Genomic DNA, 25,464 nt, shown 5'->3' with positions numbered 1-25,464 from the left:
GAAACACTAACTCTTTGCCAGCATCCTGCTCTCAAGCACGGAAGCCATAATAGCAGGAGACTATCCGCAGCACCTGGGACAGCGTCTAAGACACAGAACTGCACGACGACAGATTTGGGAAAGAGCCCGTAATGATTCCTCCTCCAGGAAACAAGGGCTGGGTGGGAAAGCGCCAGCAACTTGTAAAAGAGAGAAGTCCACTCCGAATCTGCATAGCCAGGTGCCCCGGCTGGACCTCCGGAAAAACTGGAAGTGGACTACCGTCAGAGAATCCGGAAGGCTTAGGACCTAGTAATCAGTGGCTTAAACAGAAGAACAAACTGTGCTGGGGCCACGCTTTGTGAGGTTCCGTTACAGGTTCCCGCCATCGACACAGCGGCAGCACCGGCCACCACCTCCCAGCAAAGCGGCTTCACCGGTCCCTCCTCAGACAGCTTTCTGAGCTCGCTGAGCGGAACACGGTACCCCCAGCCCTTGGAAACTTGCAAGCAACTCCGCCTGGGGTCTTGCCAAGTGTTCGGACAGCTAGGCGCCTGCGCCCAGCTTCTCCCCGTGAGGGCCAATCGCAATGCGGCGCGGAGCGCCACGCCTGCGCAGTAGGCCTCCAGTCGCGAGTCCCCTTCTCCAGCTCTGGCAGGCCGGCTTAGCTGTCCAATGCACACCCGGAGCTGGGAGGAGGAGCCTGCGTAGAGTGCGTGTGAAGGGAGCAGGGGGAGCGGGTCAGGGCCCAGGGTGTTTGACCCGTTGGTACGTGCGTAAGAAGAAAGGAGAGGAGGAGGAGGTCCAGGGTAGCGGTTGCCGAAATGTTCCGGTGTGGAGGCCTGGCAGCGGGTGCTTTGAAGCAGAAGCTGGCGCCCTTGGTGCGGACAGTGTGCGTCCGAGGCCCGAGGCAGAGGAACCGGCTCCCAGGTGACTGACCCATCCCGGGCAACCCCCACCTTGAAGACCAAGGGCCTGGGTTTCACAGGCTCCCTATGCCGCTCAGGGCTCCCCCCACCCTACCCCCATCCCTGGGGAAAAAAACTAAACACACTCACGATCGATCCTGTGAATTCCGAATCGGCGGGATCCAAACCGTGAGTTTCGCAAGCCGTGCCGACCTGACCTTCAAAGGATCTGAGTCCGGTAGTCGGCTTGAGGCCTCTTCCTGTGAGGGTTTACTGTTCAGGGGTAACAGAAGAGCTGGCTGCCTTGTATTGTCCAGTGCCACCTCCTGGCCACCCCCAGTTCGCCTTTTTAGAGCAATGAGGTCAAGTAGACTTTGTCATTTGTCGATTGTGAGACTTGAAGCAGGACACAAGCCCTACGCCTCAGTTCTTCTGTAAATGAGCATGTAACCTGCTTACCTTACAAACCCCAGATGAGATTCACAGATTTGAGTCCCTTGGGAAACAGAAATAGTGCAATGCAAGTAAGAAGTCTGTCCGCTGTGCGCCAGCCACCAGAAAGAGTTGGCCCAGAATTAATTTGAGTTGAGTTGCCTGGTCAGTGAAATTCTTGATGGTCTCTAATCTTTCGCAGAAACAGTTTGCAGAACACATTGTATTTACCCCGCCCGCCCGTGAACTTGTTTCAGCAAATTTTAGAGCTGGAAGGGATTTCATGGTAAAATTCAACCCACTCGTTTTATAGATAATAAACCGAAGCACAGAGAGGTGAAATTACTTGCTCAAGGTCATATGCCTAATTAATAGGTAGAGCAGAGGATAGTTTGCCGGTCTCTAGGTCCCTAATCCTCTTGCCCCAACTCCACACTGTTTGCTAAAGTTTTATCTCAAAAGGTTAAGGATAAATCTGGTTCCCCTTTAAGCCCATTGGGCATCAGATATCCTTGAATTTATCTAAACATGTCTTGAACCTGCCAGTTTTCAACCTGCACAACTTCAAGGGGGTAAAGAATTATCCACCAGTACAAGGTGCTTGGTTTTGTTGGTTTATTTATTTTTTCATCAATAATCTTTGAACGGTCACCCAAGGATATTCATATTAGCAGTGTCAATATAGAATTGCCTTGAGGCCTTTTCAACGTGGAACTGCTTGCTGGGTGCTTTTTAAAAAGTAGAAAATATTTCCCTTAGATTGTGAGAGTCTTTATAAATGTACATTTGAATAGTTTTTCCAGTTGCTATCCCTCAAGAAAATGTTTCCTGATGGGTGTACCTGAGGTATGTCCTAAGGCGTGTTGCTCTTGAAACTTAACACTTCTGCCTTTGCAGAAGTTTGAAAAACTAGATTAGGTTTGAAAAACTAACATCCTGTCTATGATGTCATCTGCATGGGTTTTGTGCGTTAAATTGAGGATGCTGTATTTAAGTTGGACAGAAATTTACACAGAAATTTAGGTAAGCTGAAGATTTTCATCCAGACTGGGCTTTCAAACTCTGTGTACTTATTTTGCCTAAAACGCACAACTTTTGCCACCATTCTGAAGTCTGAACAAACGTTCTCATCAATTAAGTGTGGATTTGCAAAGGTGAATCGATTTAAGAGACGTTTGAGATGGTTGGTGATATTAGAATTACTGAAAAATACTCACTAAAAGTGTTCTTTTCCATTGCATGACTTTGTTTTAAGGCAGTCTGCTGTAGAGTATATTATGACTTCTCGACAGATCCATCCATCTCTTCGTATACAGTTATTTGTCCTTTGGCCAAGCACCAGAGGATAACCTTATTATCTTTAGCAGTGGGTGGGGGTGGGGTTACAATTTCAAAAAGAAATGATTCTGTCGTTGTAGGAATCAACTTTGTTTTGTGGCTTGATGACTAATTGCTCTTAATCTGAATTCTTTTGCCCATAGTAGCCATAGTTTACCATATGTTTTTACATAGATCAGGGAGAGGCATGTTTGTAGATAGGCCATTTCCCCTTCCTGTTTTCCCCTCCCTCCCCACTAGTTTTTGCCAGGATTATAGCAAACTTTAAACCTACTTTGGAACATCTCATCCACATCTGTTACTATTGTCGAGTTCATTTGCATTATATATTGCCTTTTGCCTTAAAACAATAATTGCTACTATCTGGTCATTTACTATATTTGGATGCTCTGCCTCTTTCCAGAAATGATTGAAGGTAATTTATAGTAACCACTTTGTGTCGGCATTCAGAATTGAGGAGCATATGGGTTAGGTAGGTAATAGACGTTTTCTGTTCTGTAGTTTTTTATTTGGTTATCAAACATTGTACTATCAATGTGATCAAACTCATCACTGACCCCCGACCTGAGGGTCAGATGTTTGAACATTTTGCTCTGTTCAGAACCCTTTTCACTCTCTTAAAAAAGAAACTGGATTCCTTGTGGGCAATGATCCAGACTTCCTAGACACTGCCAAATGACACTTTTTTGAAGCCTAGAAGACAAGCCTTTACCCACTCCTATTGCTGGGACAGAACTTTCCAGAAGAAAATTTTAGCAAGTCAACATTTTCTTATAGACATTTGCTATTATTTTAAGGGAGTTGCTGTATATTGTAACTTTCATGTTTCCAAAACTTGCCTGGTCGAATAAGTTAAAGTGGAGGGCCAACCCCAACTGTACCAAATGATAATCTTTGGAAGAGAGCCGTGGGAATTTATATTTAACAAGGCTGCTGATGTAATTCGAATGATCAGGCAAGTTTGGAAGCTGCTATTCTGAATGAATAATGACTCCCTTCTGTTCCACTGACCTAAGGATTAAAAAGCCTTATGGACTCTGTGGGAGAGGGAGAGGGTGGGAAGATTTGGGAGAATGGCACTGAAACATGTAAAATATCATGTATGAAACGAGTTGCCAGTCCAGGTTCGATGCACGATACTGGATGCTTGGGGCTGGTGCACTGGGACGACCCAGAGGGATGGTATGGGGAGGGAGGAGGGAGGAGGGTTCAGGATGGGGAACACATGTATACCTGTGGCGGATTCATTTTGATATTTAGCAAAACTAATACAATTATGTAAAGTTTAAAAATAAAATAAGATAAAAAAAAAAGTTAAAAAAAAAAAAGCCAAACTGAGCAACCTTGAATCTCTTGTGATTTGTGTCAAGCCCATTTTTCTGATATTCAGAATAGTTATAGCCATTCTCCCCTCCTAAACTATACACTACCCGAGGACAGGCATTGTGTCACATTTAGTTTTGTGTCCTCAGCATTTTGTACAGTCTGGTACATGGTAAATTCTCAGTGACTGAACCCTAGTACTGTGAAGGACTTAACTTTGGAGAATAGAGTTAGATTTTTTGTGTGTCATCAAAATCATTTTTCTTCTGGTGCCGTTCTTCAGTGTTTCACACAAGAGACATTTAGCTGCAATGGACAGATCACCTAGGCTTGTCTGATCCTGTGTTTTAGACATGTCAGAAGAATAAGTTTGATGTTCAGAAAACAAGATTCAAGACAATATTAGACCTCCTAACCACTTGAAATTTCTGGGCGCCTCAATTGTATGGATGTATTTGTGGAAAAGGGCTTCTGGGTGTATGGAAAAATAGGAGATTATGAAACCTACAGCAGTGAATTTGTTGATTTAGGTACTATTCTAATGCTAGCCTGTGGTATTCAAAACTTCTTTGCAAAAATTTCTTCAAAACGTTCAGTCCTTATCAGTAGAACTGGGGTGAGTTTCTATTTATCTTATTCATTAATTCATGAAATATTTATTGAGCAAACTCCTACAGGAATTGAATCTTTCCATGATATAATGAATATAGACAATAATATTGTATTATAGTATCAGACTTGCTAAGAAACTAGATCTTAATTATTCCAACAACTACAAAGAAATGATAGTTATATGACATGGTAGAGGTTCTAATTATCACAAAAATGGCAATCATAGTATTACATATAAATGATCAGTTTAAAAAAATCATAAGTGTGAGGAAGAAAGCTCTACTTTGGTACATGTGGTCTGACTGCAGAAAATCTAAAATAAGTAGATTGGCGCAATGAGAAGTCAAGGAGTAAGGGGGCTTTCCCACATTAGTAAGACAAGTGAAAAGGCATGTTTCAGTCTTTATGTAAGATTTCCTAAAATTCTGAGGCTGTGGTAGGAAAGGTGTGAGAATAATTTTATAGGTAAAAGAAAATTGGAGGGAAATATGAATATCCATACCATATTATCACCTTTTACAAAATTAAAGTCACTAGATATATAAAAAGTTGGTTTGTTAATGACTGTATTGTGTTATATTTCTTTTCAAGCAATAGTGTAAATGTAAACCCATTTCCTTTTTTAAAAGTCAATTTGCTTTTAAATGTCTTTTTTTTTTTCAAATTGAGGCAAAAACTGCTGAACTTAAATTATTATATTAAAACAAAGTTGTTATGGTTTTTAGATTTAGGATCTTCTAGAGGAATAAGTGGAATTTTAAAAACATTTATTTTTGGTTAAAAAAAAAAAACTTGGGACTGAGGTAAGAGACAACTAAATTCATTGTACTATATCTAACCATGTGGAACTTTTTCTACCCAGTTTCATTTTCTAAGCTCTGAGATTTGTCAGTTTCTATTTCTGATGCTTCATCATTTTTATGGACTTCTGAAAATCAAAAGCTTGCCCAGATTGAGATAAGCGTCTCAACCCTTGCCCATGTTTTTATTTTCATGATTTGTTGTTGTTCCCAAATATAAGCCATTTTATTTCATTCAGTGATGAAAGATTCTAAAACAGGTAAGAAATAAAAACAGTAGAGAAAAATACATTTCCAGTTCTAAGAATATAGATCCATAGTTTCTTATCTATATTTAGCAATGAAAATAGGACTAAAAAAATCAAGTTTTTGAAACTCATTTGTCAAGTTTTTGGAACCTGAACTGGAGAGAAGTTAACTTAGGATCTTTTATTTATTCTCTTCATTGTGATCGGTCATAGAAACATTAATGCGTGTGACTGGGTTGCTGCCCCTTATTGTGCTGGGTGTTGCTTACTATATGGTATATGTAATATATACTTAGCACCTAATAATTCTAAGTTCTGGGATGCCCGTCTTCCCAAGGATTTCAGGTAAGAGAATGCAGCTGCGTTTTGGACATGTTTATACCCCTCTGAGCCCTGTAATTGTGAAAGCTGGGGAAAAGCTCCCTGTTTCGAATTTCTGCAAGTACATATGGACCAGCTACCGGCGCTGTTCTGTTTGTCTTTTAAAGCTTGGTCAGATCAGAACATAGCTACTTGCCTCTAGACCAGTGATTCTCGAAGTGTAGACTGGCAGCATCAGTATCACCTGGGAACTCATTAGAAATGCTATTTCTTGAGCCCTATCCCAGATCCTCCAGCTCAGAGACCCTGAGGTGGGGGTGGTGTAGGTCTGGCCTTCCGTGCTTTAATAAACCCTCTGGGGGGACTCTGATGCCCACTCAAGTTTTAGAACCACTGCTGTAGATCAGGATTGGCAAACTACAGCCCACAGGCCAAACCCACATGCTTTCCTATGCCCCTTGAGCTAAAATTGGTTTTTACATTTTTGAGATGGCTCAAAAATTTTTTAATAGACAATTTTTTGAAAATTATTTAAAATTCACATTTCAGTGTCCACTAACAAAGTTTTGTTGGGACACAATCACACCCGGTCATTTTTATGTTGTGGTTGCTTTGGCACAACATCAGCAGAATTAAGTCGTTACAGCAGAGACTGTGCGGCCTGCAAAGCTGAAAATATTTTCTATCTGGTTCTTTACAGAAAAAATTTGCAAACCCCTGTTCTAGGTCAGTAGTCAACATGAAGACTGTCACAAGCAGGGAAGGTGCTGGGACCTTCTTCCTTCATTTGAAAATGCCAGCATCCTCCTGGAGAAGGAAGTCTATGAAACTCGGACATTTCCATGTGTGAACGCTGTTATGATCCTCAGATTCTTAATAGGCATTCCGAGTTTCTACATCAACATAATCTTTGTATTATTTTGGAGGACTAAGAGCCAAGTAGCCAGTGGATATTTTAAATTTTGTCATTCTAAAAAATATAATCCAAAATTCTTCAGTTCTTTGGGGGAGATAAATTTACCTAGTTTTTTTTTTGTGGTTTTCTTCTGAGATTTAGCATTTCTGTCTTCCAGGACACATTGCCTTTCACACAAGGCTAAAGTCTATTCTAGTTAGATTGTGTTGCTGGAGTCTATTTGTGCAAGGTTTGAGCCAGCCATTTAAATTACTCCTTAAGTGATTGTTAGAGTGTCCCAGGTAGCCTGTAGTTAACTTGTTATATCTGTCTATTCAGTCATCTCTCCATGTTTGCTTCATTTACGGTGAAGATGTGAAGCGAGTATTTGATGAACTGCCCGGGTTTTCCATTACCTTTTCTGGAAGCAATAAATTCCTCCCTGGACAGCATTAAATTATACTTGTAAAACTCCAACAACTTTAGAGTGTACATTCTGATATCTGTTGTATTTGTGTGTACAGTTTTAAGTTTTTTTCCCCCTTGGTCATTTAACAGTGAATATGACACAGCCCAATGTGCATTTAAGTCTTTACTTGTGCAATGCATTGACATTTAGTCATAAACATGTATTAACTATTTTATTTTTGTATGTGTGTGTGTCTTAATAAATTGTGTTCCTTAGGCAACTTGTTCCAGCGATGGCATGTTCCTCTAGAACTCCAGATGACAAGACAAATGGCTAGCTCTGGTCCATCAGGGGGCAAAATCGATAATTCTGTATTAGTCCTTATTGTGGGCTTATCAACAATAGGAGCTGGTGCATATGTAAGTAGAAAAGCACCTTGTGTAAAGAAGCTGCCAAACAGCTCCCGTTAATAGACTCAGTACTACTCTGCTTTAAGACTTTTACAACTAATTCTCCTTTCTCTTTTTGGAAGAATTTCCAAAGAGCCTTCTTTAGAGTGCCTACTATCTAATAGTCTGTGAGAACCAATTTGAGAATGACTGAAATTTCATCTCTCGTTGATGATCTTTGCTCTTTGCACTTGTCTTTTTACTCTTTACTTGAAAGCTTCTGCGTTAGATTTGACTAATCTATGGAATTGTATATTTTCTCTTGGATATAATGCACTAACCTATGAATAAGGTCAAAATTCATTGCAGCTCCTTAGCACAATATTTGATTTTGACCCATTTGCCAAATATTGTATTTTTCCTTGGCTTGGGATAATAAACATTTAAAAACAATAATCTTCAGTTCAGCATTCCCTGAAAGGAAAACTTATCCAGGAACCTCATCCAAAGACTAAATTCTAGAAGTAGGTCTAGTATCTCCAGGTTTAGGATGGAGTTTGTGTGAGGTGAGAAATGTGCTTTAAACTGTTATATAGTATTACCACAATAATATCCCCTTAAATGAACTGTGATCAGCTTAGCTGGTGACAGAGGGCATTTTTTTTTAACTTGGCAGAGTTTACTGTGACTAAGCAGATCAGTCTAAAGCTGGATCATGTAAGGTTGAGTGAACCAACTTAGATAACACCTAGTAACACCCTTGATTGAAGGAAGCTGTTTATTTTACTTATTGAGAGCAAATGGTTGAACATTACAATTTTAGTTCTTTCTACATTGGTAAGAGGGTGAACTTATCTTTGTTACTCGATCACTGCATTAAAAAAGGGGGGGACATGAAAATTATTTGACGTCACTTAGATGATCATTCTCTGACCTAACTCCAAATGCACAAGGAAAGTAGATAGCTCTTGCCAGCTGTGAGGTGAATCAGAGTACGAACTAGGTGAGCTCTGTCTGGTGACAGACTTTGAGGATATATACATTCTCCTCCAATCCTGGAACAGCATTTGTTTTTCTTTTTAGCACAGGGTAACCAAAAACACTTCCCTGCCTTTATATTGAATGTTTCTTCATTAATACTTAGTGCTTTTTCTATTTCCCTTTGTTTCTTTCTTGGCCTTATCTTTACCTACAGTTGTGCAGTGTCATCATCTAGGATCCCCTTCTAGATCACTAGCGTCTACAGGTGCTTCTGGGAAAGATGGCAGCAGCCTAGTATACTTCTTAATTGTAGGAGCAACAGTCACTGGGGCAGGAGTTTACTATGTAAGATACTTACACTCAAATATATTTTGGGGGTAGGGTGGGTGAGACCATGGCACTAATGAAAACTTGATCCATTAGAACACGATGAAACATTCATAGCATGTGCTTTCTAGGTATTTATTAAAGGGACATTGTCAGTCACTAGGGAGTCCTCAAATCTCATTCTTCAAACTGTTAAAGTCTTACTGGAAATATCTAAAGCCATATATTTAATGATTGCTGTAAATCCTTGTCATCAACCCTGTCTTTGAAACTTTTGCCAATTTCATAATTCTTTTTTTATGATGCTAAATTATATTGTGCTTTAGTGCTGCATACCTAACAAGATAGTCTCAAAGAGTAAACACTGAATAAGCAAGTAAAGGTGACTTGAACATCATCCATTTTGAATCATTTTAGGTAAAATATAATTTCTGTGTTTTGTGGGAAATAGCAAATTAACCCTACTTTTATTGTGAAAGGGCATTTTATTGAATGCTTCTGAGGAGGTCCAAAAAGCCATAGAAATTGCAGTGTTCTCCACACTCACCCCCAGCCTCTATTTCAACTAAATTCATTTGGCAGTGTCCCTTTTGTAATCTGTATGTAATGTGGTCAAACTAGTGGCTGAAGTGGTATAAGCTAATGCATTTGTGCCAACTGCTTTCTTAAATGCCTCTCTTTCATTATTTAGATACTACCCTCTAAACCTTTAACTTTTCCATTTCATAGCTCTCTCAACTTTTCCCATCAGTTCCACCCCATTCATTCAGAAATAGATTTTAGGTGTTCATATCTGATATGTCTGTAACATTTGAAACTCATTAAACCTCTGGTTCATGTTGCTGTACCAGAGTTGGATGGCCTCCACAGAGCTGGCCAGGTGAATCTCTTAATGCCAGGCCACAGAACAGGGCCACTCATACTGTTGCTTCCTCTTGTCTTAGAAATGTCTGTGAAGCACAAGTTCCTCTCAAGCCATTCAGTTAAATGCCTCATTGCCCTCTGTGTTTATCCAACACTGGTAATAATAAAGCTGCTGTATTATGGTGGTTTTAGGTTAAATGATAAGCTTTTGTCTACCTACAACTTATCAAACTATTGTGTTTTGTTTTAGATTACATTTTAAATCATTTAAAACATGATCTGAGGTGACTTGGATTTGTCAGTGAGCAGAGGAGCCTGGTGAGCTACATACAGTCCATGGGGTTGCAAAGAGGCAGACACTGCTGAGTGTGCACGCACGTGCGCGTGCACACACACACACACACACACACAGAGCCAAAGTGGCCTTTAGAATTTTTAATGAGATTTAGTATTTGAGCCATTGTTCAACTGATAGGACCACATTGCCTCACTCAGAAAATGAACTGTTACCTTTCATATTCCTTTAAGTGGAATAGATGCCATTATATTCATCTGTTTAGAACAGTTGTCTGCTAACGTATTTCAGAATTTTGTAGGTTTTTTTTAACCTGACATGTATTCATGTCACTGACTGGAAATCTGCAAACTGGGGAGACAGAGACACTTGGGGGAAAAGTTAATTTTTATTTAGTAGGTCTGTAACTTATTTTTATATCAGAACATTTACTTAAAAGCTAAACATATAAATATATGACAAACCTCTCTCTTGTTCTTTCCCCAGTAAACCTCAAGGTGTTTCTTGGTCTCCTCTTCCCTGATGTGTGAAGCCAGTAGGAGGTGTGAGAGGGCCTAGGCTATTACTGGACATCTGTCTCAGTGTGAGCATGATCCCAGTTTACTTCTCTGCTCACTCGCAGTGATCAGCTTAAAGCCATCTTTTTAGGTAGAAATCCCTTTCTTAAAAGAAATATTTTTTCAAGGAATGAGTAAATGCTGGACTTGTATATATTGCCAAGATTTAAAAAAAAAACTCTTCCTGAAATTAGTGTTACTTGAATTCAGTTTATGAATTTGATGAATTTAGTGGTAAATTCAAGGAATAACCATTATCTTTTAACATACAGCACTTAATTTTCTAATCCATTCATGTTGTATATTAGATGTTTCCAGGCTGATAAATGTCAAGTGCAAATCTGAGAATTCAGGTTCCTTAATGTAGTACATTGCCTAGTGGATTACTCTGTAAGAGGCTCATATTATTCTTAAAACATGTTTTTATGCTACTTCCTCTGATTATCCTTACTTTTTCCTCCAATTTAATTAATAATGTGGGATATCAGCTGACATATGGTCACTTAAATTTCTGTCTTGTTGACCCTGTGGGTTACAAAAAGAGCAAAAGTGTTATAATGAAAACAAGTCATTCTTGCCTACTGCTTTTTAAAATATCTTCAATAAATTCTGATGCTGAATTAAAAAAAGAAAACTAGTCAGTTCTAATGCTGTGTTAAAAAAAAAAACCTAGCCCTTCAATTTGAAAGGATAGAGAAGATCAGTTCAGTTCAGTTCAGTTGCTCAGTCATGTCCGACTTTTTGCGACCCCATGAATCACAGCACGCCAGGCCTCCCTGTCCATCACCAACTCCCGGAGTTCACTCAGACTCACATCCATCGAGTCAGTGATGCCATCCAGCCATCTCATCCTCTGTCGTCCCCTTCTCCTCCTGCCCCCAATCCCTCCCAGCATCAGAGTCTTTTCCAATGAGTCAACTCTTCGCATGAGGTGACCAAAGTACTCTAGTTTCAGCTTCAGCATCATTCCCTCCAAAGAAATCCCAGGGCTGATCTCCTTCAGAATGGACTGCTTGGATCTCCTTGCAGTCCAAGGGACTCTCAAGAGTCTTCTCCACCACCACAGTTCAAAAGCATCAATTCATTGGCGCTCAGCCTTCTTCACAGTCCAACTCTCACATCCATACATGACCACAGGAAAAACCATAGCCTTGACTAGACGGACCTTTGTTGGCAAAGTAATGTCTGTGCTTTTGAATATGCTATCTAGGTTGGTCATAACCTTCCTTCCAAGGAGTAAGCGTCTTTTAATTTCATGGCTGCAGTCACCATCTGCAGTGATTTTGGAGCCCAAAAAAATAAAGTCTGTCACTGTTTCCACTGTTTCCCCATCTATTTCCCATGAAGTGATGGGACTGGATGCCATGATCTTCGTTTTCTGAATGTTGAGCTTTAAGCCAACTTTTTCACTCTCTACTTTCACTTTCATCAAGAGGCTTTTTAGGTCATCTTTACTTTCTGCCATAAGGGTGGTGTCATCTGCATATCTGAGGTTATTGATATTTCTCCCGGCAGTCTTGATTCCAGCTTGTGTTTCTTCCAGTCCAGCGTTTCTCATGATGTACTCTACATATAAGTTAAATAAGCAGGGTGATAATATACAGCCTTGACATACTCCTTTTCCTATTTGGAACCAGTCTGTTGTTCCATGTCCAGTTCTAACTGTTGCTTCCTGACCTGCATACAGATTTCTCAAGAGGCAGGTCAGATGGTCTGGTATTCCCATATCTTTCAGAATTTCCCACAGTTTATTATGATCCACACAGTCAAAGGCTTTGGCATAGTCAATAAAGCAGAAATAGATGTTTTTCTGGAACTCTCTTGCTTTTTCCATGATCCAGTGGATGTTGGCAATTTGATCTCTGGTTCCTCTGCCTTTTCTAAAACCAGCTTGAACATCTGGAAGTTCACGGTTCACGTATTGCTGAAGCCTGGCTTGGAGAATTTTGAGCATTACTTTACTAGCATGTGAGATGAGTGCAATTGTGCGGTAGTTTGAGCATTCTTTGGCATTGCCTTTCTTTGGGATTGGAATGAAAACTGACCTTTTCCAGTCCTGTGGCCACTGCTGAGTTTTCCAAATTTGCTGGCATATTGAGTGCAGCACTTTCACAGCACCATCTTTCAGGATTTGAAATAGCTCAACTGGAATTCCATCACCTCCACTAGCTTTGTTCGTAGTGATGCTTTCTAAGGCCCACTTGACCTCACATTCCAGGATGTCTGGCTCTAGATGAGTGATCACACCATCGTGATTATCTTGGTCGTGAAGATCTTTTTTGTACAGTTCTTCTGTGTATTCTTGCCACCAGGTAGTATATTTTAAATACAGTAGTTGTTTAAGTGAGATGTTTGCCCATTAAGTATCTGAGTTTCATTAAAGAACAGGCCTTTGAGGGAAAGATGGGTTACTCTATGAGACTAGGCTTACTGTTGGTCATGCTTCAGGACGTTACCTAAGTCCTGTGATACTTAGATAACTTGGGACATCTTCTAAGATAACTTATGGCCCAGCTTCCTACCCAGGACCCTATAGGTTGGTTTCACAGCTAGTATCCAGCAGAGTCCAAAACCTCTTTTATAAAGTTTAGCTCTTCCTAGCACTTTATTCTTCCAGTATAAAGTATTTTTCTTTTTTCTTCAGCTGTACCTTCAGAATTAAACATGAGGAAAATTCTTCGCATAGAGCCTAAGGAAATCTGAAACGGGAACATTTTCATCTGTTTACCTGTATTCTTTCCACACCAAGTGTGTACACACTAAATATTTTTTTTTATTTCTTAAGAAAACATTTTTGCCTTAGTGATTCTAACACAGAAGAACTAACTTCATATAGACAAAAGCTTCTCATTTAATTGAAAGATAATGAATGTTACTTATGATGTGTGCTAGCTAGCTGTATGATGAAATAAATTTTCTCCCTGTTTGGGTCTACAGGCCTACAAGACAATAAAAGAGGACAAAAAAAGATACAATGAAAGAATTTCAGGGTTAGGGCTGACACCAGAAGAGAAACAGAAAAGAGCCACATCATCTGGTGAGTATGATTTGAGACTCAATATATAAAGGGAAAATTATAGACAATTTGCTATGTTTTGCAGGTATCTTGTTGACATGATGATACTGTGAGATTGTACACTTCCAGAAACTATGGTATTACAAGTGTTTGACTGTAATTTAGGTTTGAGAATAAACTTAGTGATTAGTGATTGGTTGTTTTTCTTTATATTAAACTCTTAAAAGGCAAGCTTTAAATTAAAAAATGCAAGCTTGGCAAAGATACTTATTGGAAAAGAGATGAAAGCCTTTTTCCCCCCCAGTGAGGATATTCTTTTGGTCTTTTTTGTTCCCCTTGTGAGTCTTTGGAGTTCAGAGTTGTTCAAGATGTGTTTGTTTGCCTAAAGCCTGTAGCGCTAGCCATCATTTCCATCCCACACTTCTGGCTTGATTTCTCAGGAATGTTTTAATCCTTTAATAAACCCTACAACTCCAGGTAGGCCATTTCCATCACTTTCCTCCATAACACCTCCTTATTCTTGAACACTGTTTAGTAATCCCCAATTGATCTGCTCGGTGTTCCCCCATTATTACTAATAAAAGGTGAAACTGAACTTGATATTTTCCTGTGGGCCATTAAGAAATTAAGTGGGCAGGACAGAAGGCTTCGAATATATACTTTCTAGTATATTTGAGAAATAGCTAAACATTGAAGCAGGCAATGGCACCCCACTCCAGTGCTCTTGCCTGGAAAGCCCATGGACAGAGGAGCCTGGTGCACTGTAGTCCATGGGGTGGCTAAGAGTCGGACACGACTGAGCAACTTCATTTTCACTTTTCACTTTCATACATTGGAGGAAGAAATGGCAACCCACTCCAGTGTTCTTGCCTGGAGAATCCCAGGGACGGGGGAGCCTGGTGGGCTGCCGTCTGTGGGGTCGCACAGAGTTGGACACGACTGAAGCGACTTAGCAGCAGCAGCAGGTTCTAGTTCTGAGAGGCTTAGTGAGTCAATGACCTTGGCCACATCATTCACCTCTTTTTTTGAGTATTCTTCACTTATCACAGAGATGCTTCCTGTTCCTGTCGTTTCAGAAGATGTGACGTTTGTTAAGATTAATGTACTTGCAGTGTTCTACTAGCTTTTTATATAAAGGATTGAGTCAAGTTCAAGGTGATTTTTTTTTAATAGTGGCAAGGAGTCATCTGAGACTTAAAAAATATTCACCTTGTCTGATCTTTTGCTTATAGCTCTGGAAGGAGAGCCAGAACCCCAAGTTAGGATACCAAGTCATGTTCCATTCCTGCTCATCGGTGGAGGCACTGCTGCTTTTGCTGCAGCCAGATCCATCCGGGCTCGGGATCCTGGAGCCAGGGTAAGGCACACACTGTCTTGCTTGACATGGAAGCTGTGGTCCACAAGCACTTAGCCAACGTGAGCACTTTGACATTTGCCTCTTAAACAACTTGGCTGTGATAAGTATCATTATTTTGTGTCCAAAGGTACTGATTGTATCTGAAGATCCTGAGCTGCCTTACATGAGACCTCCTCTTTCAAAAGAACTGTGGTTTTCAGATGACCCAAATGTCACAAAGACACTACGATTCAAACAATGGAATGGAAAAGAGCGAAGGTGTGTTCACTTATGTAAAATGGGCCCAACCAGCAACTTCAGCTGGTTGTACTGTCTCTTTAGCACAGAGAGTAAGACAGGATTTAGCAGGAACTGCACACAGCACATAAGACAGGTGACTTGGCAGCACTCCGGAGTCCGCTGTAGTACACACTTAGAGCGAGTGTATAGCTTAGAGCGAACATCAGGCTGTAGTGGCAAGAGTCCTGGATTCTGTTAACCAGTGCTACCAATAGCTGAAGTTATAAGGTTGGCCTCTGAAGTACTCATGCCCCTGTTCCCAGGACCTTGTATTAGACTTCGAAGAGCAGCTCAGCCTGTGTTGTCATGTCTTCACACTTGCCTAGGCATGTGCCATAAAAGCAGAACAAAAGACACTGTTCTATGGCACTTTCTTTGACGCCCCAGGAGACATTCAGAATTGCAGGGATACAGTGGGAACACTAAGGAAGAAACTCTTTATTAAAATCTTTGCATGAGAGACTTAGGAATACAAGTCAAGAAGCCCTTTCCTTTAAAAGGCTCCTTGGATCTCCTGAGTCCAGTACCATGTTCTTGGGTATCAGTTTTTTTCCTCATTAGTGGATCCCTTTGACACTGGACTAAATTTTATAAATCTACCTGCCTCCCTCACTCGTATCATGTCCTGTTATCAAGCAGGATGCATACTTCCAATTATGTGCGTATGCTTAATTGGTTAGTTGTGTCCAACTCTTTGCAACCCCTTGGACTACAGTCTCCTCTGTCTATGGGATTCTCTAGGCAAGAATACTGGAGTGGGTTGCCATTTACTCCTCTAGGGGATCTTCTTGACCCAGGGATCGAACCCACGTTTCCTGCATCTCCTGCATTGGCAGGTGGATTCTTTACCACTGAGCCACCTGGGAAGCCCTCCAATTAGGTTGTTGTGCTCAGTCGCATCTGACTCTGTGCAATCCCACAAACTGTAGCACCCTCCTCAGCTCCTCTGTCCATGGGATTCTCCAGGTTACCCATCCCTTAATTAATCCCTCATAGACAGTATCTACTGTTTGGGGTGAGATCATCTCAGGAGCTAGACCAAGTTGTCCAGTGATCAGTGCCATCCTGGACAGCTTGTGTGGGTGGATGTGAGTATCAGCACCTCGGCCACTCCTCAAGTCCTGACTTGGAAAGGAACCTAAATGCAGAGCACGATTTCTCAACCTCGGCACTATTAACATGGAAGGTTGGATAATTTTTTGCTTTAGGGGCCTGGTCTGCATACTGTTGGATGTTTCACAGCATCCCTGGCTTCTACCCCCTAGATACCAGAACCATCCCTCCTGCAAAGCTGTTGGAGCCAAGAATGTATCCAGATTGTTCCCATGACCAAGATTTAGTGCCCTTGGGCACCTACTTGAGAAAATATTCCTGAAAGCTTTCCGTGGTGGAACCAATTTTTCTAAACCTCTGGGGGAAGTTGATAGCCATTCCATGTACTTACAACGTTTTCTCTCTTTTCTCTGTACAGCATATATTTCCAGCCACCTTCTTTTTACGTCTCTGCTCAGGACCTGCCTCATGTTGAAAATGGTGGTGTGGCCGTCCTCACTGGGAAGAAGGTGAGCCAGTAGGCTGCTTTCTTAGTCAAGCTCCACCTATGTGCCCACAGGGGCAGCAAGGATGGTGACTTGCATTCCCACTGGCCCGTCCGTCTGTCTGTCACTGTAGTTCATCAAAGAAAGAGCAAGTCATTTTAAGGTTTAATATTGCCAGTCGGTACTAATTAGTGTCTCCCCCAGGGGAAAGCACTGTCTCTAGCCTAGAGTAGCAGGCTAGCTAAACCTTCCCTGGGAAGTCAGGTCATTGGGGACCATGACTCTGAGGCTGTTCCTTCTCCTGATTGGCTCCTCTGCCTTTCCTCCTTCTTTCTGTTTTTCCACACTAGCATTTCTTTGGGATTATTGATGACAGGAGATTGACAAATGTATATTATTTAGGATAGTAAAAATAATTCAGGCATGACATCAGCATGGAAAATATTGTTGGATTTTACAAAGGTGAGTGCCTGAATACGGGGGTGGGCAGTGACTGAAAGGCATTTAGGGTTCAGGGAGGGTTTTGTTTGCTTGCATTCTGTTTCGTGTTTGTTAACAGGAGGGAGGTCTAGAGTGTGTCTGTAAACTACTGGCAACGTTCCAGTAGAGAGGGAAGGGCTATCAGAAGTAGCAAGGCCCAGAAGAGATGGGATCCAGAGCTTGAGTGGAAGTACTGACCTTTGATAAGGACAGGTTCATTTCTCCTATACAGGGATGTTAGGTGGAGAAGATGGATATGGGTTGGTGGATAAGCTGGTAAGAAGACTGTATTAAGTATCCCCTATGTGTAGCACACAGGCCCTGCCTTCTAGGGGCTAACAGTATTAGGCAAAAATGTGAGCAGATAATCCTAACATAGATTTGGAATAAGAAAGAAATTCGGTATATTGTGGGAATTACTGGGAAGTGTGCCCAGTATGATGATGGAAAAGCTTCCTGGAGAAGGCAGTCTCCTTCTATAGAATGGGGAATATGATGGAATGAAGTAGCATTCACCAGCTTAGAGAAAAGTGAAGAGCATTCAAGTGAAAAAGAATAACATAAGCAAAGGCACAAAGGGGTGAAAAAGCGTGTTTGGTGCAGGGAAATACAAGCAGCTCGGGACTGATATAGCAGGAAGTTAAGGAGTGACAGGAGATGAGAAAGCAGGAAGTTAGGGGCCTGATGGTTGAGCTCTGTCGTGTGAAAGATCTTGAGTTTTATGGCATTGACCCTGAGGAGTTGTTGAGTTTTAGACAAGAATATAAAGCAGTTGGGTTGAATTTTAAGTAATCACTCGGTTGGCTGTGAAGAGAATGGATTTCAGGAAAACAAGACTAGAAAGAGACCATTTCAAAGACTTTTTTAATAATCCATGTGAAAGATGGTGGGAGTCCACATAAGGGCAGTAGTGCTGATGGTGATTAAGAAGAAGTAAGCACAGTATGAAAATGCTTTATGTGTGTTCAATTACATCATGGTGCCCTTCACAATAATCTTATGAGGTGGGCACTATTAATATTTCCATTTTACAGAGAAAGAAATGGAGATTTAAAAGAGGTGAAGTATCTTGCTTGAGATTACATAGTTAATAAGTAGTAGAGGCAGAATTTGAGCCCCAGATCTCTCTGATTGGAGAATTCTGATTCCAGAGCCCAAGCTCTTAATACCATCATTGTATAGCTTCCTAACAGAAAGGTGATGAAGAGTAGGGAACAGACTAAAAGCATAAAGTCAAACTTGGTGGAGTGTGGTGGTGACCGATTGGAGGAAGAACATGAGAGAGGAGAGAGGCGAAGATGACTTTCTGATTTTCAGCTTGTGTGGTAGATGGTAGTACACCCCCACATGAGAGAGACATTGCAAGAGGAAGACCTAGTTTAAGGGGGACATGACATCTCATTTGGGACTGTTAAGTATGAACTAGAATATCTGTGTGGATATGCCCTAAGGGCAGTGGTGGAGACATGACTGTAATGTTCAGAGTAGAGTTCTGGGCTCAGATATGGATGGGGAATCGTCCACATATGAGTCAGAATTGAGACCATGAGAGTAGGTGAGGCCCCCCCATGGAGAACTGAGGTAGTCATGTCAGAAGAGGAGTGAAGCAAAGATGGAGCCCTGTGGAACCCAAATTTCAGGAAACAGGCTTAAGAAAAAGTGTCCTAAAAGGAGACTAGGAAAGAAGTATTAAAAGGGCAGGATGAGGCGAGCTCAGGGCCGGGGCCAGGGTTGGAGTGAGTTTCAAGAAGGAGGATGTGAGCCAGGGTATTACCACAGCAAAAGAATCTGCTAACAAAGGAATTCTAAAATGACCCATTACATTTAGCTGTTCAGATATCATTGTGAAGTTAGAAAAGAGGAGAAACTACTCGTTCAGAAAGTTTAAATGACAAAACGGAGATGGCATTGGGCAACAGCTGGAGGAGGACATACATAGAATCACAAGTGGTACATTTAGGATGGGGCAGACTTAAACATGTCAGTGGACTAAGGTAGAAGATGTCACGAGAGAGATGGGGGAGTGAGTGGCTGACTAACAGGAGTGAGAGGAAGGGTAAGAGTCAGGCATAGAAACGAGACAGAAAGGCCACTTCATCCCAGTAACTGGCAGAGAGGAAGTGAAGTCTGTATTCAGGGGTTAGGAGGTGGGAACCATTATGGGAAGCTGAGGAAGCTCACATCTAATGGCTTCACTTGTGTTTGCAGTAAACTAGGATACCAGGTTGGAGAGGGCAGTGGCACCCCACTCTAGATCTCTTGCCTGGAAAATCCCATGGACGGAGGAGCCTGGTAGGCTGCAGTCCATGGGGTCGCTAAGAGTCGGACACGACTGAGCGACTTCACTTTGACTTTTCACTTCCATGCATTGGAGGAGGAAATAGCAACCCACTCCAGTGTTCTTGCCTGGAGAATCCCAGGGACAGGGGAGCCTGGTGGTCTGCCGTCTATGGGGTCGCACAGAGTCAGACACAACTGAAGTGACTTAGCAGCAGCAGCAGCAGCAGGATACCAGGTGGGTTACCTGAGAGGTTTGAGTCAATGAGTTGGATTGAGGAGGGAGCTTACCCAGGACAAATCAAAGGTGGCTAAAGTAGCTACTCACCCATCCCATCTGTTTATATCATGGCCCCCTGGACAGCTTGACCCAGTGCACCTGTCATACATTTCTAGCAGTACCTGCACTGTCCTTATTAGAGTGTTTCTCATGCTTAATTATAGTGCTTATTAAATTATCTGTCTTGGCTGCTGCACTCTGAAGGCAGCAAGGTATCAGTTTTTCTCAACATTGTGTCCCCAGCACTTAGCACAGCACTTGACACATGAAAGTGCTAGTCACTCAGTCATGTCCAACTCTTCATGACGTCATGACTATATAGCCCACCAGTCTCCTCTGTCCATGGAATTCTCCAGGCAAGAATACTGGAGTGGGTTGCCATTCTCTTTTCCAGGGGAACTTCCCGGCCCAGGGATTGAACCCATGTCTCCACATTGCAGACAGATTCCTTACCATCTGAGCCACCAGGGAAGCCCAACACATACTAGGTGTTTAATAAATATGTCTTGAATGAATGGTCTCACTGCTCATAAGGAGTGGAGTGGAGCCAGAAACCCCAGTCTCCCTGACTGCAAAACTCAAGCTCTTCATCATAAGGAGCAGGGTGCATGGAAATGAGGGATGCTGGCAAGAGCACAGTTTGAGAGATCTACCATTGGCCCAGATTAGATGGAATGGAACAGCCCACTGGGTAAATGGAGAAAATCAGAAACAAGGAAAGGTGCCAGTGGGACTGAGAGAAAGCTGGAAGGATGGCAGACTGTGACCAAAGAGTGAGATATTTGATGTAGAAGTTTGAGAGAGAGGATTTGGATGTGGCTTAGAGGAAAAATATGAGCCAGGTGCCAAGGACTTCAGTGACTGAGGGGTGACCAAGAGCAGGCGGGATAACACTTGAGTTGTAGGGGATATAGGTCAGTGTCCTTCAGAGGGGATGAGTGTGCGAGAGTACCTTGGAACCATCAGCAGCTATAATCCTTTCCTTGTAATGGGGAGGAGTGTGAGCGAGTAAGCAATCTCTACATATGAGCTGTCCTGTGCAGGCGGGGGGAGCTCAGGTTTAGTGAAAGCTAGAAATTGGGAGAAAGCATCCTACAAGAATGTTAAGGATATGAGAGAGTTGTTAACAAAGAAGTAAGGGTCCCTGGACTTCGTTGGTACTCCAGTGGCTAAGACCATGCTCCCAATGCAAGGGGCCCGGGTTCAATCCCTGGTCACGGAACTAGATCCTACGTGCCACAACTAAGAGTTTGGAGGCCACAACTAGGACCCAGCGCTGCCACTTTTTTTTTTTTTAAAGAAGGGTTCCAAAGAGCCAGGCAGAAAAGTCTGTCCCTATTCTCCATTCCCACAAATTGGGCATGAGCTTTGGGACACTAGGAACTTACTGTGATGTTGGCCACTTAGGAAATTATGACTCCTTGAAGAAATTGGTACCAGTGATTAGGTTTCTTAAGGATCACTTTAGGTCAAGAAGTAACTCTTCTCATTGGGCTGATGACTGCCAGGTTCAGGTTTTTTTGGAGGGTGATGGAAGTGTTCCGGAATTATATAGTGATGATGGCCACACAACTTATGAATATACTAAAACCCACTGAATTGTACATTTAAAAATGGTGAATTGTATGTTGTATGAGTGATATCTCAATAAAAATTTTTAAAGTGAATTTATCCCTTTCTGTGTGTGTATGTTTGGCGGGACCAGGTAGTACAGCTGGATGTGAGAGGCAATGTGGCAAAACTTAATGATGGCTCTCAAATAACCTACGAAAAGTGCCTGATTGCAACAGGTGAGTACTTCTGGAGATAGCTTCATTCCCTGATAGAGCTCCCTCGAGTTTTAGTGTAAAGACATTACTAAGAAAACTGAAACCCAGACTCTGAAGTGGATGTCTTCCCTTGGTGCAAAGCATGGCTAGCTAACTACAAGCATCTGAGCAATAGCCCCTCTGGACAGTCCTTACTGTTCCCTCTGCTAAAGGCAGGGATGGCTATTGAAAAGGATTGCCTTTCCCTTCTTAGCCTTTGTCCTCTGCCCTGAAAGTGATATAACCTCATGGCTTCATTGCCACTTTCAGCCAGAAATCAAGAGAGGGGTTTGAAGCAGATGCTTCAACAAACATGACTGTGCTTTCTGGTGAATCCTCGTGAAAAAGTAGGAGAGAATGGGAGCAAAAAGTGAGGCCTTCTGGCCATCTACAGGGAGGGTGGGCCCTTTGAGGAGAGACTCTCAAATCTGCTTTTCAAAGGAAATTGATATAAGCCTGCTGCGGGGACCAGTGGAAGGAAAACAAAGCCTTGTTGCGAGTTGATGCTTCTGTTGGGCCAGCTTCTGCTTGTTGGGCTAAAGGGTTTTTCTCCTCTGATTTCCAGGAGGCACTCCAAGAAGTCTCTCTGCCATTGATAGGGCTGGAGCAGAGGTGAAGAGTAGAACAACACTTTTCAGAAAGGTAATTGTCAGCTTTAGTGCTTTTGTCGGTTTTGAAGAGGTAGCATAATCTCGTGGCCCCAAGTACCCACCTGGGAATTGGGAGATCCGGGTTCTATCTATGGCTCTTCCACAGACTTATTATCTGGCCTTGAGCAAATCACTTCGTCTCTCTGCACCTCAAATACCTCACTCAAGAGTTTTGAGCTCCTAGGTAAAAAATACATTTAGCGTTTTTTAGTGCTTGTTATAGTTCCTTCCGATTTCCCGTCCACAGTTGTTTTTTTTCTTTTTTTCTGATGCATTTGAGTCATTGGAACTCCTTAGAGCCCCTTGGCATTTTTCACTGCAAATGCTATTGTGGAGACTTTGGGGAGAAAAGTTAAGAGTACCTAAGTGAAAAAGAGGAAGGAGTTGCCTCTTAACACAATGTTCTACTTATGAAAACTGAACATTTCCAGCCACTTCTATAGGTATTGGAAAAGATTTTTACTATCCTTTAAATTCTTAATACAACAAGGTTTGTCAGCCTTGGCACTCTTGGCATTTTGGGCCGGATAACTGTTTGTGGTGAGGGGATGGACTGTAGGGTGTTTAGCAGTGTCCATGGACTCCACCCACTAGCTTCAGGTAGTACCTGTGACAGCCAAAAACGCCACAGACAATGTCAGATATTCCCTGGGGGAGAGGGGGCATGCCTGTCCCCAGTTGAGAACTACTGTTAATAGAGTGTTACATTGGAGAAAGAAATTTGCATCAATAAAATAGAAGCTGTAATTGAGCCACTTCATACAAGGAGAAGATTTTATGTGCAAATTACTGTTGTCAAAGATTTATCAGAAAATATTTCCTAGTATTATCATTGTATACCCCTTTGGGAAATCAATGGATTAAACTGGTGTGATTCTACAGATCGAAGACTTTAGAACCTTAGAGAAGATTTCCCGAGAAGTCAAGTCGATTACGATTATTGGCGGAGGCTTTCTTGGTAGCGAACTGGCCTGTGCTCTTGGCAGAAAGGGTGAGTATTGGGGAGTGACCTCCATTTTCTTTCTCTGGCCTTATAGCACATGCTTTTCAGAGATGCATTTGCCAGCATCAGTAGAAAGGGGTCAATTAATGTTTACATGATGAAAAACTAATCACGGAGCTTAGCTCTGATGTGGGTCACCTTAGTGATTGAAAGGCTGTCATCCAAGCAGCTGAGCAGTGCTGCTTTCTTTCCTTTTCCTCTCACCTCTGGGCCAGAACTCCTTAGAAATAAAATATTAAGGAAAGTGAGTTATTAAGATGGTAGGAGCAATGTAGACTAAAGAACTGCATGTATCTTTGAACTGCTGCTCCCCGTAAAAGTCAAAGACTTCTTTCCGACACATGATGGTTCGCAGCTTGACTGATCTGTGAGTTCCAGTTCGAATGTTTCACGGCAGTCATTTGTTTTCTTACCGTGATTTTTCAGCTGTGTGAAATCAGAGCATCTTCTCAGGAGGGTGCATACTATTCAGAGCTTGCAAGGCACTTGTGTAAGCCTGGGTGTATGTGCACCGAGTTCACTGTATGTCCCTGAATCCAGGGACAAATTCTGGCACCTGTTGTGTTTGCCATGTGGATGGATGCCCTTGTGCCCTAGTGGCCCAGAAATGGGTGCTCTGGCCCAGGTCACGGCCTTGCCTTGTGTGCAGTAGATGGCTATCGCTGGCCCCTTTACTTCTCTTCCTGGGGTTGGCCTTTGCCTCCTGCTTTACCTACTCTGTTTCTTCTTCCCAGCTCGAGCCTCAGGCACAGAAGTGATTCAGCTTTTCCCTGAGAAAGGAAATATGGGGAAGGTCCTCCCCGAATACCTCAGCAACTGGACCATGGAAAAAGTCCGACGAGGTAGAGACACTCTTTCCATGTGCTCCCACTCTTGCCTGGAGTTAGTTAGAACTGGCAGAGTTTGCTTCTTTGGGAACCCCCTGTACATAAGCCTTACCGGCTGCCAGGTGAAAAGTTTCCACCATTCTCCTGTCAGCTGGCTTCATGTAGGTGTTATGAATCTGATGCAGCAGATTCCTGGAAGTGCCGGAAATGAACTGTGGGTGTGGGTGCCTGTGGCTCTCCAAGGCCGCCCGTGTGCTGACGAGTCCTGGTTTTGTGGGGGATGCCTCTCGTCTGTTGTGAGGGTGGTGGGCTCACAGGCTCAGCCTCAGGTCTCATTTGCCTTCACAGAGGGGGTTAAGGTGCTGCCCAGTGCTATTGTGCAATCAGTTGGAGTCAGCGCTGGCAGGTTACTCATCAAGCTGAAAGATGGCCGGAAGGTAAGGAGGGGAAGACAGGCTGCCAGAAGACCTTCCAACCCTGCCCTGCCCTGTTTCCTCATTCTTACTCCTTCATTTGATACCCATAGATTAGTTGTCTTGGCAGTTACCATTGACCTGTCATAATTTTCTGAATGAACTGTCCTCTACTAAAATAAAAATGATGGGAGCCGGCGTAGACACCTGGGAACCATTTCCCATATCCCCTTCGTGTGTATGTCACACACTTTTGAGACCTTCTACGGTGGCAGATTTCTGTTTGGATGGAAGGGGGTATGTATGTGTGTAGGGGTGACACTTTATGAAATGGAACTTAGAACCTTTTTATCAGAGTTAATCAGTGATTTTTTGGTAAAGCCCCAATTTTTAGTGACGTGATATACAGTTGCTCCAACCATAGGTATACGAGGAAACTGTGATCATTGACTGAATTCTTTCTATCCTCAGGTAGAAACTGACCACATAGTGGCAGCCGTGGGCCTGGAGCCCAATGTTGAGTTGGCCAAGACTGGTGGATTAGAGATAGACTCTGATTTTGGCGGCTTCCGGGTAAACGCAGAGCTCCAGGCCCGTTCTAACATCTGGGTGGTAAGTGTGTGGTGATGGCCTGACCAGATGCAGTGCGTTGGCTCGGGCCTGGGCGCAAGTCTGCCTGGTGTTGCTCAGAGATTCAGCAGCAGCTTGCTCAAAAAGGGTCTCTGTGTTTGGAAGCTGAGGGTAGACAGCAGAAGCTTGTGAACTGTTTGGTTTACAGGATCAGGTCTGGCCTCACGCCACAGGCTTCTGGAAAAGGAAGTGAATGGTGCACATGGCCACAGAAGTAGGCCTCTCCCG

At 42.5% G+C, this 25,464-nt stretch overlaps 1 protein-coding gene across 2 annotated transcripts in view; it reads left to right on the top strand.

The window, feature by feature from the left end:
- Positions 1 to 598: 598 nt before the first annotated feature.
- AIFM1 (apoptosis inducing factor mitochondria associated 1) overlaps positions 599 to 25,464 on the top strand; it is a 30,762-nt gene continuing 5,896 nt past the window's right edge. The window contains exons 1-12 of one of the 2 annotated variants that reach the window (XM_055563592.1): positions 599 to 909; positions 8,850 to 8,980; positions 13,616 to 13,715; positions 14,927 to 15,051; positions 15,179 to 15,309; positions 16,802 to 16,892; positions 21,611 to 21,695; positions 22,279 to 22,355; positions 23,246 to 23,354; positions 24,101 to 24,208; positions 24,542 to 24,630; positions 25,078 to 25,218. In XM_055563592.1, the coding sequence (XP_055419567.1) occupies positions 804 to 909; positions 8,850 to 8,980; positions 13,616 to 13,715; positions 14,927 to 15,051; positions 15,179 to 15,309; positions 16,802 to 16,892; positions 21,611 to 21,695; positions 22,279 to 22,355; positions 23,246 to 23,354; positions 24,101 to 24,208; positions 24,542 to 24,630; positions 25,078 to 25,218 (1,293 nt within the window). In that variant the 5' untranslated portion in view covers positions 599 to 803. Of the gene's footprint in view, positions 910 to 7,541; positions 7,685 to 8,849; positions 8,981 to 13,615; positions 13,716 to 14,926; positions 15,052 to 15,178; positions 15,310 to 16,801; positions 16,893 to 21,610; positions 21,696 to 22,278; positions 22,356 to 23,245; positions 23,355 to 24,100; positions 24,209 to 24,541; positions 24,631 to 25,077; positions 25,219 to 25,464 lie in introns of both variants that reach the window. The other variant, XM_055563591.1, reaches the window with a different exon arrangement.

Source organism: Bubalus kerabau, chromosome X (genome assembly GCF_029407905.1).
Source record: "Bubalus kerabau isolate K-KA32 ecotype Philippines breed swamp buffalo chromosome X, PCC_UOA_SB_1v2, whole genome shotgun sequence".
NCBI classification, from domain to species: Eukaryota; Metazoa; Chordata; class Mammalia; order Artiodactyla; family Bovidae; genus Bubalus; species Bubalus kerabau.
Note: the sequence above shows the minus strand (reverse complement) of the source record. Positions and strands in the feature narration are given on the sequence as shown.